Below are 19,966 nucleotides of genomic sequence, written 5' to 3' on the forward strand. Positions count from 1 at the left end.
TTATTGAGGAAAATGATCCAGTATTACATATCTGTGAGTGGCAAAAGTATGTGAACCTCTAGGATTTGCAGTTAATTTGAAGGTGAAATTAGAGTCAGGTGTTTTCAATCAATGGGATGACAATCAGGTGAGAGTGGGCACCCTGTTTTATTTAATGAACAGGGATCTATTAAAGTCTGATCTTCACAACACATGTTTGTGGAAGTGTATCATGGCATGAACAAAGGAGATTTCCGAGGACCTCAGAAAAAGCGTTGTTGAGGCTCATCAGGCTGGAAAAAGTTACAAAACCATCTCTAAAAAGTTTGGACTCCACCAATCCACAGTCAGACAAATTTTTTACAAATGGAGGAAATTCAAGACCATTGTTACCCTCCCCAGGAGTGGTCGACCAACAAAGATCACTCCAAGAGCAAGGCATGTAATAGTCGGCGAGGTCACAAAGGACTCCAGGGTAACTTCTAAGCAACTGAAGGCCTCTCTCACATTGGCTAATGTTAATGTTCATGAGTCCACCATCAGGAGAACACTGAACAACAATGGTGTGCATGGCAGGGTTGCAAGGAGAAAGCCACTGCTCTCCAAAAAGAACATTGCTGCTCGTCTGCAGTTTGCTAAAGATCACGTGGACAAGCCAGAAGGCTATTGGAAAAATGTTTTGTGTACGGATGAGACCAAAATAGAACTTTTTGGTTTAAATGAGAAGCGTTATGTTTGGAGAAAGGAAAACTCTGCATTCCAGCATAAGAATCTAATCCCATCTGTGAAACATGGTGGTGGTAGTATCATGGTTTGGGCCTGTTTTGCTGCATCTGGGCCAGGACGGCTTGCCATCATTGATGAAACAATAAATTCTGAATTATACCAGCGAATTCTAAAGGAAAATGTCATGAACTCACACCCTCTGAACTGATGATATGTCCAAGAAATGAGATCTAATTGAATTGGAGCTCACATTTTTCAGCTTTGACATACAGATGATTCTTGAGCAAACAGGAGAGCACTGACCTGACGTGTTCATATCAGTGAAGGAGCTACAACATTTCTTGGGGTTTGCAAATTTTTATTAATGCTTCATTTGTGGGTTCAGCATGATTGCCACTCCTCTCACAACCCTGCTGAAAAATGGACGACGCCACCTCCAGTGGAACCCAGCAGCTGAAGATGCATTCAACCAGCTCAAGTCCGCCTTCACCATGGCCCCTATCTTGCAACATCCAAACCCTACGAAGCCATTCATCATGGAGGTAGACACCTCAGAGACTGGAGTAGGAGGCGTTCTCTCTCATTATTATGACATTGGAAACCGAGAGCTCCTGGCCATAAAACTGGCGGTAGAGGAATGGAGACAGTGGTTGGAAGGCGTTGCACACCCATTCACCATCCTCACTGACCACAGGAAGTTGGAGTACCTAAAGACAACTAAATATCAGAGTCCCCACCAAGCCAGATGGGCCCTATTCTTCACCCTATTCCAGTTCATGATATCCTACTGCTTGGCTCCAGATATACTAAAGCTGACACCCTCTCCAGAATCCATAACATGTTGACTCACACATCTGAAACCACTCCCATTCTCCCACCAGACTGTTTTGTACAAGCCATCTCTTGGGACATTGACAAAGAAATCAGGCAATCTCAACTGGCTAACCCACCTGAGAACTGTCCTTCTGGACTCATGCATATGCCACCAAGACTCAGAGGCAAACTCATCACATGAGCTCACTCCTCTCCACCAGCCACAGGGCATCTCAGCAACCATCACACTTACCAGCTTCTGAGGAGCAAGTATTGGTGGGAGAACATGGTCTCTGATATCAACCACTTTGTCTTCTTGTGTTCTGCTTGTGCCCAAGCCAAGGTACCTTGAGCTCCACCTGCCAGCAAACTTTGTCCTTTCCCAGTACCCCAACAACCCTGGTCACACATTGCCATTGACTTTCTCAATGACCTACCTCAATCCCAAGGCAATACATTCATCCTGGTGATCAAAGACCAGTTCTCCAAGGCACTCAAGCTCATCCCATTACCAGACCTACCCACAGCATTTGAAACTGTAGAACTGTTGTTCAATGACATTATGATATTTCTGAAGACATTGTTAGTGACCGGGGTCCCCAGTTCATCTCCAGACTGCGGTCCAAATTCATGGACAGGCTAGGAGTATCAGTAAGTCTCACTTCAGAATATCACCCTCAATCCAAGGCCAGGTGGAGTACACAAACAAAGAGATGGGTTGTGTCCTCCAAATCTGCATGAGGAACCAGAAAGACTCCCGATTCCTCCCCTGGGCCGAATATGCACAGAACTCGCTAAAACACTCTGCTACTCAGTTAACCCCTTTCCAATGCATTCTAGGCTATCAACCACCACTTTTCCCTTGGGACAATGCACCCACTCAGATCCTGGCAGTAGACTCTTGGTTCCAGAGGAGTCAACAGGTATGGGAGGAGGTCCATCAGAGGCTGGAGTACGTCAACTCAAAGTACAAACAATATGCGGACAAGCACAGATGGAAGACCCCAGAGTATGCCCCAGGGGACCGAGTGCGGGTATCCACTAAAGACTTCAGGGAACCCAACACCTGCAAGAAGCTTCAGGCCTGATACATCGGCCTGTACAAGGTAGTGCACAAGGTCAATGAGGTCTCCTCTAAGCTCAAGCTCCCACCCCACTGTTAGAGGTCTCCCACATTTCAAGTATCATGCTTAAAACCTGCCATCCAAGGTCCCCTAGCCACAGATACACCCACCCAATAACCTCCCTCCCTAGAGCTAGAAGGCGACCCTATTTACCAAATCAATAAGATACTCAACTCCTTTCGCAGACAAGGACAACTCGAATACCTGATCGACTGGGAGGGGTAGGTCCCAGAAGAGTGCAGCTGGGTTAGCTCCAAAGACATCTTAGACCCACTTCTTACTCAAGAGTTCCACAGGGAGCACCCAGACAAACCAACACTAAATAAGAGAGGTTGCCCAAGAAAAGAAGTTGCTCCCAGAGAGAGCTTCTTGGGGGGGGCGTCTGTTCGTAACAGTGCTGAAAACCTGATTTCAGAGCAGCCTCCTAACATGGCTGCTCTGAACTACACTTCCCAAGCACCACAGTGCCCCTTGACACCAGAATTCTAACCTCAACGCCTGTCTCTAATTTACCAGTAATTACCTTCCCTGTATAAACTCAACTCTCACACTCTAACTTTGCAAAGTATCATTCTGTGTCCCCATGCCTGACTTTACTGAGTTGTTTGTCTATTTGCCTGACTTCCCATTACTGAACTCTGTTTACATTTATTTCTGACTTTATCCTCTCGCCTGATCTCTGATATTCTGTTCACCAATTGAGTGACCCTTGCCCATCCCTAACTATGTCTCCAGTTTCCCAATTTGGCTTTGTTTACAGTTTGTGATGCACCCGCTCTCCCCTGTGTTTGCATCCGTAAGTTCCTGCACCCTGACAATTCCCTGTGTGTCTATTTTGAAATAAACTGGAAATAAAAGTGTCTTAGGAATTTCAATGAATTATGATGACCATTATCAGCACGGTGGTGTAGTGGTTAGTGCTGTCACCTCACAGCAAGAAGGTCCGGGTTCGAGCCCCGTGGCCGGCGAGGGCCTTTCCGTGCGGAGTTTGCATGTTCTCCCTGTGTCCATGTGGGTTTCCTCCAGGTGCTCCGGTTTCCCCCACAGTCCAAAGACATGCAGGTTAGGTTAACTGGTGACTCTAAATTGACTGTAGGTGTGAGTGTGAATGGTTGTCTGTGTCTATGTGTCAGCCCTGTGATGACCTAGCGACTTGTCCAGGGTGTACCCCGCCTTTCGCCCGTAGTCAGCTGGGATAGGCTCCAGCTTGCCTGCGACCCTGTAGAACAGGATAAACCGGCTAGAGATAATGAGATGAGATGATGACCATTATTCTGACAAAAAGGAGAAATCCCAAGAGTAGAGGAAATAAACAAAGGAAGTACATTAACAAAATAGAAAACCTTGTTTTTCTAAATATTTACCCATGCATTTATTGTTAAACATTCTCCTACAAAAACCTGAAAAGACAGATTAACATGTATTAATTGTGGAAGATGTATTAATCCTGGTTATTATTTATTTATTGAATATAAATCCTGCTTACTTTAATCAAATAAAAGCCTTGTTTATTGGCCAATGAGTTGTGTTTTGAAACCCACCCCTACCTCACCATCCCAAGATATTTAGCAAAGTGGTTTTTGATGTTTTGATCACACAAAATTACACATACATGATTATGCTACAGCTTACTCAAGTTGTATATTATTATAATGTCATCAGCCTAATGAAATAGTCTGAAATTGCAGTACATGAACAAGCACAGGGATAATTGCAATTAATAGATATAGAAAAAAATCAGACAGTTGAAGGTAAACTCAGCAAAATCCCAAAACAGTACTGTTAAAAAGTAAAGGTCTGTTAGAGTTTCTAAAGTTTTCAGGTTTCAGTGTTGGGGACATTGAGCCTCATTTATCAATCTTTTAGTAGAGTTGTGCATTTGCATAAGCTAAAGTGAACTAAAAATTTCCAATTCATATTTATGCAAGTTGAAGCCAATTGTTTACATTAGTTCGTATTGTCTGTAAATTTAAACACACCAATGAATACTAAATTTCTCATGTAAATCACGGGCGTAGCTAGGATTTTTCTGGGGGGGGTGTGTGTGTGTCACACACTGACTGGCAGCCTGAGTACATTACGGTATGTAACAAAAAATAATTACCATTGCTAGTTTTAGGTAGCTTAGAAACCGGCTCTTCCATTATTGCTGTTTCTTCCACGTTTTCTTGATGATGTGTTCTACAAACGGCACTAAAACTTAGCTTTGAAACCACAAAATACAACTTTGATGGAAAAAAAATATATAATAAATTGCTTACCTCTCTTCACGTCAAAAGAAGGAGGAAAGTTTTGCTTGTTTTGACATGGCGAATTATTAACACGAGGAAATACTTGTAATTTGCAACTAAAAAGACTGCAGCTACACTGGCAGCTTGAACATGCTTTCTAGTGCGATTGTGTTGTGCTTGCGCAGAACGGTGTCAGTCCTGCGCGCCTTAGCTCGTGCACCTGAAGGCGCGCCTTGGGCGTGTGCGCCTAACGAGCTCCGGCACGCGTGCCGTTAACAAAGAACACCTGTCTTTAATCAATGAACTATGTTTGGGCTATTTAAGGACCGCGCCCATGCAAGGACGATGCGAAGTATTACACCGCGTCTAGGAACGTGAAAAATACGAAAAATACATTTCTCCATTCGGAAAACCGGAGATTTTCAAGAGTTTTGTCAAATATCCGGATTTCCGGGTAAATCCAGAAGACTTTCATCCCTGCAATGCAGCAGTAATTGTATTCAGTCTGCCTGAATATGTCTGAAATCTTAGTAGCCATGTGTGGTTTTCACACAATTTGATTGCATTTTTGGATTATTACATTATGTCACAGTGTAACTGGCTAATGCCATAGCCAAACGAACATAAGACTAAACAATTAACCCTGATCAGACATTGGCTGTCAAAATGTCAATAAAGCACCTGCACTGCCACATAGTCAAAACAGAAATGAGAGCTTACACTGTACAGATGACAGCGGGTAAAATGTTCAAATGATCGAACTAAAGATGGACTCATGCTTTTTATTATATGCAGAACCCCTCATAAGGAATAAAAGGTAACAGGTCTTGCATATTAATTCCTCTTAATATGGGTTGTTCATGCTTCTGATATCTCTGCTCAATAGCAGACATTATAATAAAAGAATATTTTCTACTTTTCTTATAAATGTGCTGTAACTATATAATCTCCTTTATAATATATGGCAATTAATAGTTTATCCATACATTATAAAGTAATACATACATACATACATACATACATACATACATACATAACCATGAGTAGGAAAAAAAATTAAATAAATAAATAAATACATAAACAAAGACGCAAAAAAAAAATAGTCAGTGGTCTGTGCTCAGTATCCTTATCTCGTGTTTCATAGATTAATAATTCCATGTGGAATTGTGTGAGTAAAAAATTTGTTAAGAATTAACTGTCAATCTTAACTATGACCTAATCTCTTTATTCAGCCTGCTACTCTGGCACTACTAATGTTCACCTCTCTTGCAAGTTGCCATGATAACTGAATGGGCACCGTTGCCTGCTGTAGGACTTTGTGTCTGTGCCACTGTTCCAGGCAGTCCAGAGCTTCATGAAAACTAGAGCTCTCAAACTTGTTAGCAAACATGCTGTTCTTATCAATGATCCAGGGCAAATCCTTAATATTATAGATGCAGATATCCCTAATGTAATGTCCTGTGGAAACAAAGATAGTATTTTTGATAAGATTAGTAGCACGGGTGTTTTATACCTTGTATAAACCCTTGACAGAAGTATTACATATAATTCATTTGTTTTAGACAGAGTTTCAGCCAGTACTGTGGTGGCTGATGAAAGATTTATAGCTGTCATACCATTACAGCCTTGATGTGCTGAGCCTTCTTGGTCTCTCCATTTAATGGCTCGAATATTACCCTCCCAGCCAGCATTTACTTTACTGCCAGGGGCATCTGTGGAGATATTGAAAGTAGCTAATGTAGTCATCATTATCCTTTTTTGTTAACTGCCTATGTGTTCTGACTTCTCATACTGTTTCACCAACAATTATTTATTTATGGGCTGAAGTGCTCAAGAGTGGCAGTGTGCATGTACGTAGTGACTTTACTCTCCTATGATGAACTAAATTTTGTTGTACATTTGCGCAGTGACAATAAAGGCATTCTATTCTATTCTATTTATTTATTTGCAAATGCATGGATCTTACCTAATTATCCGAATGTCTATGAATCATATTTCATAAATAGTTGGTGCTTACCTTCCACATGGTTAAGGGTCACCCAGTAATGCTCATCAGGGCTGAAGGTATCCTTAGACCATTCCAGCAAGTCTTTGGCCACTGGGCTGGTGAGCACATATTCCACAAATGCTCTTTGTAGACTGTAGTAGGCTGTGCCAAAGTAGATTGTCAGGTTGTGTGGAGGGGGGGTCTTTGGGTGACCTTGACCCTTGGAGGCCACATAGTTACCTTTAACTTCAATGTGCTGTATTTGTGTCCTATGTCGCTTATTTTCTGGCTGTTTGACCCCTGGAGTCATGTTGTTATCTCTCCATTCTGCATTCTGCATGTACCGGACCATCTCCAGGTTGCTCTGGACAGGGAAATCCTGGCCACACATGTTTATTACCCTTTTCCATTTGACTGGAGACCTCACCAGGTCCTCCATGCAATTAATGTCAGCCTTCAGGCGAGAAAAACCAGCATAGGTCACTGTCTCGCTAACTGAGGACAGAAAGACATTGGGAAAACACTCTGCTAATCTCTCAACACTTAGTCTGTAGTCTTCTGCAGCTTTAGCATCTACATGAATGCAGTATAGGTTGTGTGGTGCATAGATGGCTCTCAGCAGACGTACAAACATCTCTAGGTCTTTGTGGATAGTGATGATAAAGGCCAGAGGGTAGTCCTCCTCTTCTTTGCTCAGGGTCTCCATAATAAAGTGAAGCTCAGATTGTATATGGGAGCAGTTGAGTGGATTGTTAAGGCTCAGCTCCTGACATTCTGTTCTTTCCCATCTTGTGTAAGAGGAAGTGGGTGGCAAATGTTTACATTTTTCTGGGAATGGATGGCAGCTAAAGGTGCGTTGCAGTGGCCTTGGAGCATAAGAAGGATTGCCTTTCAGGTAAATAACTGAGCAGATCAAGATGCTGATTCCAAGGCATAGAAGAAAACTCCACTTTGCACTCTCAAGCTGGAGCATAATCCAGCATCAAGCAGACCAGCCTATGTATGACCACATAAAATGTGTAGACAGAGTAAAATAAAAATCAACAAGTTAATTGAAAGTTATGAAAACTCGTGGCTAAACATATACAGTAAATATACTGTTATTAAATATCCTGTTAGTAAATATACTGCAATTGAAAAAAGAGTTTTTTTTTGCTACTCTCTAAATGTTCATGCATTTGCTTTTTGCAGAAAACAAAAGTCTGCCAAACTTGCTACATTTTTTCAACCTCCTACACCAAACACTGACAAGAATAGACAAGACAGGGCAAAAGAAGATTTCTACTGAAAAGAAGAAGAAACCTTTATTTGTCCTATCTACACTCAAGCACAAATACATTTCTCCTCTGCATTCTAAGGCAACCCTTTAGGCATAGATAATGTCATAATGGACTGACAGCCATGTAGATCCATGAATCAAGATGGCAGCACAGGTGTTTGTCTTGTCCCTGTCTCAGTTACCTCAATGTGTATAATGTGTTAAATAACTTGTGTTTGCTCACGTTCGCTCGCTACTTTAAACCATTCCGTTACAGTTGACGCACAGAATTCACTGAAGAGTTTATTGTAAACCAGCAATATAACTATGTGGATTGGTCTGTTCTACCTGTTGGCGTTCGTCCCGACTTTCAAATCAGGGGCTGACATCAGCGCTGATGATGGCCTGGACTTTTGGAATACTCCTGCAAGGACTATTACGATGCCGTACATGGTCGGTTTTCATCTTTCACCTCTCCGATGGACTTTTTCGGAGTGCGAGGCTCAAATATCTCAGGGAGTACGGGTGTCCGGACTTTCTCCCCTGCGGTTGACAATACCTGCGGCTCGAAAATCCTGGCAGGATCGCCCGCTGACTGTGAAAGCCTGGATGTTTATTCTGCTACTGCTGTCAGGTAATATCCACCCTAACCCAGGCCCTGGTCAAATTGAACTTGAGACTCCAATCGACTTCAAAAACTCCAATGGGCTGCGTGTTATTCATACAAACGTGCGCAGTCTAATTAACAAAATAGAGCCCGTGCGTCTATGGGCAAAGTCTACTGACTGTGACATTATGGTTTTAACAGAGACATGGTTAAACTATTCAATCACAAATCAAATGATACACATTGATGGCTACACCATCTTCCAGTCGGATCGCTTGAAAAGAGGAGGGGGTGTTGCAATCTACACCAAAACATCACTGGACTGCTCCCTCACCGAGTCAATCACAAGACCAAGATTTTTTGAATTGTCGGCAGTAAAACTTATTATGCCAAACAGCGCCGGTCTTACAGTAATTGGGTGTTATCGCCCACCATCTGCTTCAGCTGAGGCTGCAACCGCACTGTCTGAAGTGCTGCAAAAATTCACTGACAACGAGTGTCTACTGCTGGGAGATTTAAACTGGGACTGGTTGTCCACAACATCAAACGCACTTAAGGACATTTGCGACACGCTCCACCTCACGTAATTAATGCATGCACCCACTCGCATTAATACAAAGGACATGAACAAGTCGACTCTGTTAGATGTCATTCTTACAAACACCCCGCATAAATATACTGCTGTTGGTATATTTTGTAATGATATCAGTGACCATTGCACAATTGCTTGTGTCAGGAATTGTAAGCCTCCAAAAACTATTCCAAGATATGTCTTCAAACGGGATTATAAACATTTCAATGAACAGGCTTTGCTGCATGATGTTTTTCATAGTGATTTGCATTGTGTGTGCAATATGACTGATGTTGAACAGGCTTGGGACTTTTTTAAATCAACTTTTCTTTTTTTAATTAACAAACATGCCCCAATGAGATCTTTTAGAATAAGTGGTAAAAACAATCCTTGGTTTAAAGATGACATTGCTGTGGCCATTAGAGAAAGGGACAGGGCTTGGGCAAATGCTAAGAAACATAATGACCCCAAGCTGTGGTTGGACTACAGGACTCTTAGAAACTGCTGCACAAGATTAGTGAAGAACGCAAAAAGTGGTTATTACCTTGAAATGATAAATGAAAATTTAAATGATCCTAAAAAGTTTTGGAAGCTGATCAAATCTACTGAAGGTACAATTACGCCACCTACCCTTCCAAACTCTCTTACATGTAGCAAGGGGGAAATTATAGGGAAACAAAACATTGTGAACGCTTTTAATGAACATTTTATAAATGCAGGGGTTATGACTCAGACCAGTACTGCTGTAACAAACACTGACCACATATGTACTTCATCTAACATTTGTCCTTTTTATTTTACTCATATCTCCACCTCACAGGTACGCAAGGCATTGACAAACTTGGATTGTAAAAAATCAGCAGGTCCTGATCAAATTGAACCATTCTTTTATAAAACTGCTGCACTTTTAATTTCTGATACCATTGCTGCTATTTTTAACCTTAGTTTAACAAGTGGGTCTATCCCAGAATCTTGGAAGTTGGCTCAAGTACTACCACTTTTAAAAGGGGGTGACCCATCTATCTTAGATAACTACCGGCCCATTTCTAGGTTGTCAACTTTAGCTAAAGTGTTTGAATCTCTTGTCATTGATCAAATAAAACACTACTTAGCTGAAAATAATATATTAAGTTCAACTCAATCAGGCTTCAGACAAGGTCATAGCACTATAACTGCTGTAACATCTGTTTTAAATGATTTTATTTCTGCCTTGGACACTAAAAAATCCTGTTGTGCACTTTTTGTTGACCTATCCAAGGCGTTTGATACAGTTGACTTTAAAATACTGTTGCATAGACTAAAGGCAGTAGGTTTTAGTAATCCAGTGTTACAATGGTTTTCTAATTATTTAGTAGGCAGGACACAGTGTGTTGCCAGAGAGAACTATCAGTCACCCTTACTTACCATAAAAGCAGGTGTCCCTCAAGGGTCAATTCTCTGCCCAATCCTGTTTTCTTTGTATATTAATGATATACATAAAGGCCTAAATCCAGCCAAAGTGCATCTGTATGCTGATGATACCATCTTATACACTGTTGGTTCCTCAGTGCAAGACGCCCTGGATTCTTTACAAACTGCCTTCATATCCATTCAAAATGCATTGTTGCAGTTAAAATTAGCATTAAATACAAATAAAACTAAGTATATGATTTTCACACGGTCAAGATCATGTCCTGATGGTAACTTAACAACACTTGATGGTACCTTCTTGGAGAGGGTTACGTCCTACAAACATCTTGGCATTTGGCTTGACCAAAAGCTCACATTTGAAGTACATATCAATAATCTTTTAAGAAAGCTAAGACCCAAGGTCGGTTTTTATTTTCGTTTAAAAAAATGCTTCTCATTTTTAACAAGAAAAAGGCTGGTCCAGAGTACTTTTCTCTCAGTGTTGGACTATGGTGATACAATTTATATGCATGCACCTTTATGTTTCCTCAAGAAGCTGGATGCAGTTTATCATTCTGCATTGCGGTTTGTAACAGGGGCCCCCTCAAGAACTCACCACTGTGATCTATACTCTAAAGTTCAATGGCCATCTTTGTATTTAAGATGGAAATTGCACATGTTACTTTTTATTGCTAAGGCATTGTCGGGCAAACTTCCCCATTATATTTGCAATCTTCTGACTCTTTGCACTTCTTCATATAGTACACGTTCCTCACACAAGTTATTACTACAGTCTTCCACCCCTCGTACTGAATTAGGGAAAACAGGCTTTTCTTTTTTTGCTCCACATCTCCGGAATGAGTTGCAGAATACATTGAGTATGGACTCTCTGCCTTCATTAGAGATTTTTAGGAGAGCAATTAATACTGTATACACTGAGGAATGTCATTGCTTTTAGAGTTACTCGACAAAACTTTTAGTTGCCACTGTGTTTTATGTAAGTTTATTTTCTTTATTATGTGTTAATGTGTTTGTCTGTGTCTGGAATTTTTTGTTGGCTGCCATTTTGACCAGGACTCCCTGGCAGAAGAGACACTTAGTCTCAATGGGACAATCCTGGCTAAATAAAGAAATAATAATAGAATTTATGCCCGTTATTCCAGGTTCTACTCACAAGTTTAATCACATCCTAAATCTAAATCTGACTGGCATCAATATTAGCAAGATATTAAGAGTCCCCTGAACAAAGCATTATCTGATCTCTTGTCAGTTTTCAAATGAGTATAAAGTATGAAACTTTTCACTTATCTACTCAGCAGTATACTATGTGGTCAAAAATAAACAGGTGAAGTTGAAATAAATATGAAATAAATAGGTGAAGTCCAACTCGGAGGAGGGTTTTAGCAATCAGGTAATGGTTATTGCAGTATCAAACTATGCAGTACTATGCAAGCTGATACTATTGGGTATCATTTGACTTTATTGAATATAACCACATTATTAATTATATCTGTTATATTTATATATTCATGACATTAATACATATTTATATGCTTCATGATTTGGAATAATATTCATGGGTTTGTAGTTAATTCATTAATGATTGTAGATTGCTTCATTAATGTGCTGTATTATCTATAGAAAAACCTTTGTTTAAAGTTTTTCTATGTAAGTAATTTATTATTATTATTATTATTATTATTATTATTATTATTATTATTATTATTATTATCCTACCTACCAACCTTGTAAGAAGGCTGCATTTTATCACCAGGGCTCGCTGCCTTTATCAGTCCCCCCAGGATTTCGCGGGCCTTTTTTGTGATTGTTGCGGGCTAAAATGTCTGATGTTGCGGGGGGTTTTCCAAAAAATTGCGATGAAAGTTGCGGTGTTTAGGTTTTTGTTGTGATTACATTGCGGGAGGAAGTGAAAGTTGCGAGAAATTGTTGCGATTTTCTCTTTTTGTGATTAAAATTGAGTGATATGTTAAATATTAAGTTATTACTGAAAAACTATTGATTAAAAAAACAAAGACACTGAGAAATGGTCCTATAAACAACTTTACCAATATAAAAGATTACCAGGACTACAAAAATGCAGAAAAATAGGCTTTACTTATCCAAATGCACCTGTTGGTTCAAAAGTTAAAGTGCATAGAACCTCACAGCACAACATGAAGCTACCTTAAAATATAATATAAATGCCTCAGCTTTCATGTAAGAAAAAAAAAACTATTAATACTAGTACTGTGTGCAGGCAGTCTCTCCTGAAGACTAAATTAAACAATAATTATAAACTAATAAAATAAATGTCTCAGGCTTCATAGAAGAAAAAAACAATTTGAACAGAATCTCACAGTATGATGCTGAAGCTGCCTAAACAATGGAAAATAAAATACCATTTTGGCAAAAATGTTGGCATCCATTAATTTCTTGTATTAAGTAAAAAAAAATAATGTAAAGTGCACACAGTCCTTCACTGTAAACATAACACACTTTCAGTAACAGAATTTAAGCCTATATAAACACTGACTCGCACATGCTGCTTCTCTTGAACGTATACACGGAAGTAAGGCGGAAGGTAGTTTGTCGACGTCACCTTAAGACGACGCCAACGATTGGTCAAATTTGTGGGAAAGTTGCGGTGATTGGATATAATTGCAACACCGCCCTGAATTCGCGGGGATTGGTTGAATTTGCGTTGAAGTTGCAAATCGCAACATCGTGAAATCCTGGAGGGTCTGCTTTATGGGTAACATCAATGAACTATGTTTATTAAGGATGCCACTTAAAAAGATGCACTTTTTCAGAAAAAAGAAAATAAACATTTGAAAGTTTAAATAGGCCTAAAGGAAAGTAGCAAATCTAACACTTTACAAATAGTTTTATTGGTACTGATAATTAGGAAGTGATTAAAAACTCAGCTTGCTCCCCTCCTAGCACAGACATGTTCAACCATATGCATACTAGACTTTCTACCTTAGACAAATCATTTATTAACCCTTTGACGCAAAACATGGGTCAAAAGTGACCCGGCTGAGTTTTTATCTTCTATATCTTTGCAATAAATTAATTCCATCATTCAGTATTCAAGGTATTCCTCAATTAACTTGTTTTTGATCATCATACATCCTTATTTTAATTTTTCCTTTCTTACTTTTTGAATAAAAACCCTTTTTGTATCACTACCCTTCGAATGCACGACATGGGTCAAAAACGACCTGCATTCATTTTCCAGGTTATTTCATGTATGGCTGAGTGTTTCTATGATATACTTTTGAAATAAATTCATTTTGTCATTTACGTTTCCAAATATGCAGTAAATATCTTGTTTTTGTTTATCACAAATCATCATTTTTATTTTTCCTTTCTTAAGTTATGAACAAGCACAGCTTTTGTAATTCTACATCAAGTTTACACACATGGGTCAGAACCGACCCGCATGCATTTACTACAGCGTTTGGTGGGAACTGTGAATTGTGCTTGTGTCAGACATTTCACAGCTCAGCACAGCGCCCTTTGCCCATCTAATACATGCAAGTAATGTTTTTCAATTGTTCTAACATTACCTTAGAAAAAAATTGATTATGTTTAGGTTACCTTGAGAGTGAGTAGATTACTTGTCAGAAAGTTACAAGTAATTACTATTAGCTACCGAGCTGTTGACATATTCTACTTTAGTTAGCTAATTTTATTGTAGTTGGCTTAGCTAACGACATAGTTAATAAATAAATAACTGGCCCCATTCACTGCTAAAGTAATTACTTGAAACAAATTATTATTATAGTATTAAGACATTTAATTTTAAATCACACTTGGATGACCCATGTGTAGTAATATAAAAAGTATTTTTGTTCATAAAGTAGGAAAGAAAAAATTAAATTAATGATTTGTGGTAATTAAAAACAAGATATTTAAAGAATACTTGGAATATTCAATCATAAAATAAATTGATTTCAAAAGATAGAGCAAAGAAAAACTCAGTCAGCATGAAATAACGTGGAAAATGAATGCGGGTCATTTTTGACCCATGTTGTGCATTAGAAGGGGTGTGCATATGTTTTGCATCAAAGGGTTAAAGGCTCCAACCAAATCATATTGAAAATATATTGTGTTTTTACCTCATCTGCCACCCCTGCAGGGAATAGGCATTATTGTTGGCAAGTCTGTATTATTACCATTATTATTATATCGTTATTATTATTCTTGTTGTCAGCTCTTGACTGAGCAGCCTGACGTCCCATCTGCCTTCAGGGTGCCTACTAAACAATGACAGGATTCTCATTTGTCATGTCTTTTTGTTTGCCTGCCTTTCAGAGATTGTGGCAAATAGTTTCCAATAACCCCAAGCAAATTTTACATTATATTGTTTTTGAAAGCAGGTGCCCAGTCTTATATACAAATAAGTTTCTCTGTTTCCATTTGCATGTTGCTGTCAGAGTAGCGCACATACACTGTAAAAAATACAACTTAAAATTGTCTGCCTCACAAAGATTTTTGCCTTCAGCTACAGCAAAATGGTTACTTGCATTGTAAACTAGGCCAAGAACATTACTTCAACTAAGTTTTGAAAGTTTTATGTAAAAAGTTAACCTAAATGCATTATCTAAATTGTCCCAATTGAGAAGCTGTAGTTGAACCCTAGTTGAGGCCAGGTCAACTATTTCGCGTATGCTCACTTTGGAGTTTGACGTTGTACAGGGTCTACGAGGCATTCCTTTCAGGGAAATTCCATTTCGGTTGGAAATTTTTACTCCATTTTGATTTTGAACTACGCAGTGGTCGATTAAGAGTGAGCTCAGTTTGAGCCAGGACCTAACCGACAGTTAGTTCAAACATACTTACGCACCCAACAGCCTGCATCATTTGTGCCAAATTGTGCTGTGTGCTATTGTTCGTAATGACGTGCAGTTTGCAATTTGTCAACCTTTTGAATATGTACGTGTTTTAATAGATTCACTCTTTATGTTCATTGTATGCATATTATACACCATTGTATGCCATTTGTAGCATTTTAATTGGCTGGTACTGAATTATTTGCACATTTCGTTTGTCAAATTAGCTTAAAATAAGTGAATGTGTGACTTAACAAAAAAGCACTGCCACTACAGTTTTATAGCAGTTTTGCTACCATCATGTTAAAATAAACATGCTATTTGAACTGGATTGTTATTTGTGTTATTGTGGGATAAAAAGAAAATTGAACTCAAATTTTGAAGTTTTTACTTGGATGAAAGATTAGTGGCCTTAAAGTTGAATTCTTATCATGTAAAACTGAAAAAAATTAAGTCTGCGTGAACATGAAGGCTAAGTTATCTGAGATCAAAAGTATAAGTTGGCACAACTTTCTTCAAAACGTTGTCACATAAACTCAAAAATCCTGTGCCTTGAATTTTTAAGTTGGTATAACTTTTTTTTTTTACAGTGTACATACAATATAAACACACATGCTCCTGCTTCACAGAGCTTGATAAGGCTTGTTTTCTTAACTGATTTCTTCCTTGCTGAGAGATAATATGAAGGACTCAACTACAGCTCTTCTATTCCTGACAAAATGCTAAAGCCAAGCGCCTTCATGGAAATGAATAATCTTTAACTGGACATCAAGTTGTGATTTAGGAAGATTAATCATTTATGTTTTTGGATCTTGACCTGTGCTAAATTTCCATCAAGCAGCCACGCACATTAAATCTAGTGACCTAGTGGAGGTTTTCACAGATATCCCTCATCACACACTTGATTTAACATATCAACCACAGAGGGCTCCTACCTTTTAGCTGCAGCAGAGTCCAGTCCTATCATCAAATAAGGTTAACCATTAAATAACTCTGACGTCCAGAAAAGTCTGCCCCACCGTGACCTCAGCTAATACATGTTGCCTGAGGCAGAGGAGAGTCATGCCTGCTGGAGTAACATTTAGTTAGCTGGTGTGTGCTGTAAGAGCTGCCGACACACACTGTGCTATTATTGAAGCCCTTGTTCCTGCCACTGTGTAAGCAGTGTGCTATCCACTTTTCTCTGTGTGATTGGCTGCTTGGCTGCTCAGCTACATTCCCCATGTGATACAACGAGAGAAAGAGCTCACCAGAGAGAGGCGTAACGATTTAGAGGCTGAGCTTGCCTAGCAACTACTCATGCCTGTCTCTCTGTCTCTCTCCTCCCCTCCCCTCCCCTCTCTTCTCTAATGCACTTGGCATTAAACTGATTTTGGCACTCACTCACTCACTCACTCACTCAGAGTTCCCCATTTCCTGTTTTCTTCTCCCATTATCATTTCAACAACTTCCTCTTTGCTTTCCTTCTCTATTGATTTTTCATCGTCTTTCCATTTATGTCTTTCCTTTGTACCCAATTTTCCTTCTTCCATACTATATAATGGGTATATTTTTAACATTTTTTTGGCTAAATCAGAGTCCAGTGGTGTTTAAATATGATGTTGGCTCCCGAGTGTTGCGGATGTTGTAAGCCCTAGGGGCAGCTTGTTTGTGAGCTTTGCCTGGTCAGCTCAGGAGATTAGTCCTCTTGTGTCAAAGTAGGTTATAGATAGACCACTCTTGGAGACAATTATTTGATTTTTTATTTCTACTCAGTGCCAAATGAAATAAGTTTCATTTTGTTCACTTTCCCTAGCAATATCAGAAGAATTGCCTTTAAATGTGTCTTTCTTGTCAAAAAATATTTTCTTGAAACGTATAGGGACATGAATATTTTCATCCCCATATATTTTTAATCCCAATTTAGATTTTTTTTAAAATTATTATTTATTTATTTTTATTATTTTTTTTAGGAAAACATGCTTTTGATTGCTGTTTGCCTAGTTGGATTTCCCAGATATGTTGAGTTGGGGGGCGGCGCGGTGGTGTAGTGGTTAGCGCTGTTGCCTCACAGCAAGAAGGTCCGGGTTCGTGCCCCGTGGCCGGCGAGGGCCTTTCTGTGCGGAATTTGCATGTTCTCCCCGTGTCCGCGTGACTTTCCTCCGGGTGCTCCGGTTTCCCCCACAGTCCAAAGTCATGCATGTTACAGTGCTTTGCAAAAGTATTCATACCCCTTGAACTTTATCACATTTTTCCACTTTACAACCACGAACTTCAAAGTTTTTTATTGAGATTTTATGTGATAGACCAACACAGAGTAGCACATAATTGTGAAGTGAAACGAAAATGATAAATGGTCTTCAAAATTTTAAACAAATAAAAATCTGAAAAATGTGGTGTGCATTAGTATTCAGCCCCCTGTACTCTGATACCTCTAAATACAATCCAGTGCAATCAATTGCCTTCAGAAATCATCTAATTAGTTAATAGAGTCCTACTGTGTGTAATTTACTCTCAGCATAAATACACTTGTTCTGTGAAGGCCTCAGTGGTTTGTTAGAGAACACTGAAGAACAAACAGCATCATGAAGACCAAAGATCTCACGAGACAGGTCAGGGATAAAGTTCTGGAGAAGTGTAAAGCAGGGTTAGGTTATAAAAAAATATCCCAAGCTCTGAACATCTCAAGAAGCACTGTTCAACCCATCATTCAAAAATGGAAAAAGTATGGCACAACTGCAAACCTACCAAGACATGGCCGTCCACCTAAACTGACAGAGCAAGCAAGGAGAGCACTGGTCAGAGAAGCAGCCAAGAGGCCCATGATCACTCTGGAGGAGCTGCAGAAATCCACAGCTCAGGTGGGAGAATCTGTGCACAGGACAACTACAAGTCATACACTCCACAAATCTGGCCTTTTTGGAAGAGTGGCAAGAAGAAAGCCATTGTTGAAAGACAGGCATAAGAAGCCATGTAGGGGACACAGCAAACATGTGGAAGAAGGTGCTTTGGTCAGATGAGACCAAAGTTGAACTTTTTGGCCTAAATGCAAAGCGCTATGTGTGGCAGAAAACTAACACTGCTCATCACCCTGCACACACCATCCCCACTGTGAAACATGGTGGTGGCAGCATCATGCTATGGGGATGCTTTTCTTCAGCAGGGACAGGGAAGCTGGTCAGAGTTGATGGGAAGATGGATGGAGATAAATACAGGGCAATCCTGGAAGAAAACCTGTTGGAGGCTGCAAAAGGCTTGAGACTGGGAAGGAGATTCACCTTCCAGCAAGACAATGACCCTAAACATACAGCCAGAGCTACAATGGAATGGTTTAGATCAAAGAATATTCATGTGTTAGAATGGCCCAGTCAAAGTCCAGACTTAAATCCCATTGAGCATCTGTGGCAAGACTTGAAAATTGCTGTTCACAGACGCTCTCCATCCAATCTGGCTGAGCTTGAGCTATTTTGCAAAGAAGAATGGGCAAAAATTTCAGTGTCTAGATGTGCAAAGCTGGTAGAGACATACCACAAAAGACTTGCAGCTGTAATTGCAGCAAAAGGTGGCTCTACAAAGTATTGACGCAGGGGGGCTGAATACTAATGCACACCACATTTTTCAGATTTTTATTTGTTTAAAATTTTGAAGACCATTTATCATTTTTGTTTCACTTCACAATTATGTGCTACTCTGTGTTGGTGTATCACATAAAATCTCAATAAAAAAACTTTTAAGTTTGTGGTTGTAAGGTGGAAAAATGTGAAAAAGTTCAAGGGGTATGAATACTTTTGCAAGGCACTGTAGATTAACTGGTGGCTCTAAATTGACCGTAGGTGTGAATGGTTGTCTGTGTCTATGTGTCAGCCCTGTGATGACCTGGCGACTTGTCCAGGGTGTACCCCGCCTTTCGCCCGTAGTCCGCTGGGATAGGCTCCAGCTTGCCTGTGACCCTGTAGAACAGGCTAAAGCGGCTAGAGATAATGAGATGAAATGTTGAGTTGGATACACAAGAGAGAATTTAGAGGAGGCTTAATGTGGTACAAGGGTTGAATCAGTGCCATCTGAGTCTCAGTAACTAATCAATAGCACTTAAGTAGATTTTAATATTCACTTTGATAACCCAGAAGACCCTTTGCAAACAATGTTTGTGTCCATTTTAGATTCAGTAGGGGTTAATCAGAATGTCATAGGACCGACCCATAATGGTGATCACACTCTCGATCTAATACTAACATTCGGGTTAAACATAGAAAATACAGTCACACTTCCACAGTCTGAAGTTATCTCATATCATTATCTCATCTCATTCAAAATATGTCTGAGTAATAATATATGCACCTCACTGCGCTACTGTATCAAATATACTGTACATTCACATCAACTACTGCACAGAATTTTATAAATGACCTCCCAGAGTTATCAATTTTGACTGGGTCACTGTCAGCCCCCACAGAACTTGATCAGGCA

General features: G+C 39.6%; 1 protein-coding gene across 1 annotated transcript; it reads right to left on the minus strand.

Moving 5' to 3' along the window:
• Positions 1–4,087: 4,087 nt before the first annotated feature.
• gcnt7 (glucosaminyl (N-acetyl) transferase family member 7) lies at positions 4,088–16,745 on the minus strand. The gene is made up of 4 exons (XM_060919364.1): positions 16,456–16,745; positions 6,891–7,856; positions 6,490–6,585; positions 4,088–6,331 (listed from the first exon to the last, which is right to left on the minus strand). Exons 2-4 carry the CDS (start codon positions 7,831–7,833, stop codon positions 6,102–6,104), a joined length of 1,269 nt encoding a protein of 422 aa, XP_060775347.1. The 5' UTR covers positions 7,834–7,856; positions 16,456–16,745; the 3' UTR covers positions 4,088–6,101.
• Between the last annotated feature and the right edge of the window lie 3,221 nt (positions 16,746–19,966).

This window comes from Neoarius graeffei, chromosome 4 (assembly GCF_027579695.1).
Source record: "Neoarius graeffei isolate fNeoGra1 chromosome 4, fNeoGra1.pri, whole genome shotgun sequence".
Lineage (NCBI taxonomy): Eukaryota > Metazoa > Chordata > Actinopteri > Siluriformes > Ariidae > Neoarius > Neoarius graeffei.

Coding starts and splice junctions, on each gene's coding strand:
- gcnt7 (XM_060919364.1), bottom strand. CDS start 7,833: ATGCTCCAGCTTGAGAGTGCAAAGTGGAGTTTTCTTCTATGCCTTGGA. Junction 6,586..6,890: donor GACCCTTAACCATGTGGAAG/GTAAGCACCAAC, acceptor ATATCTCCACAG/ATGCCCCTGGCAGTAAAGTA. Junction 6,332..6,489: donor AGCACATCAAGGCTGTAATG/GTATGACAGCTA, acceptor TTGTTTCCACAG/GACATTACATTAGGGATATC.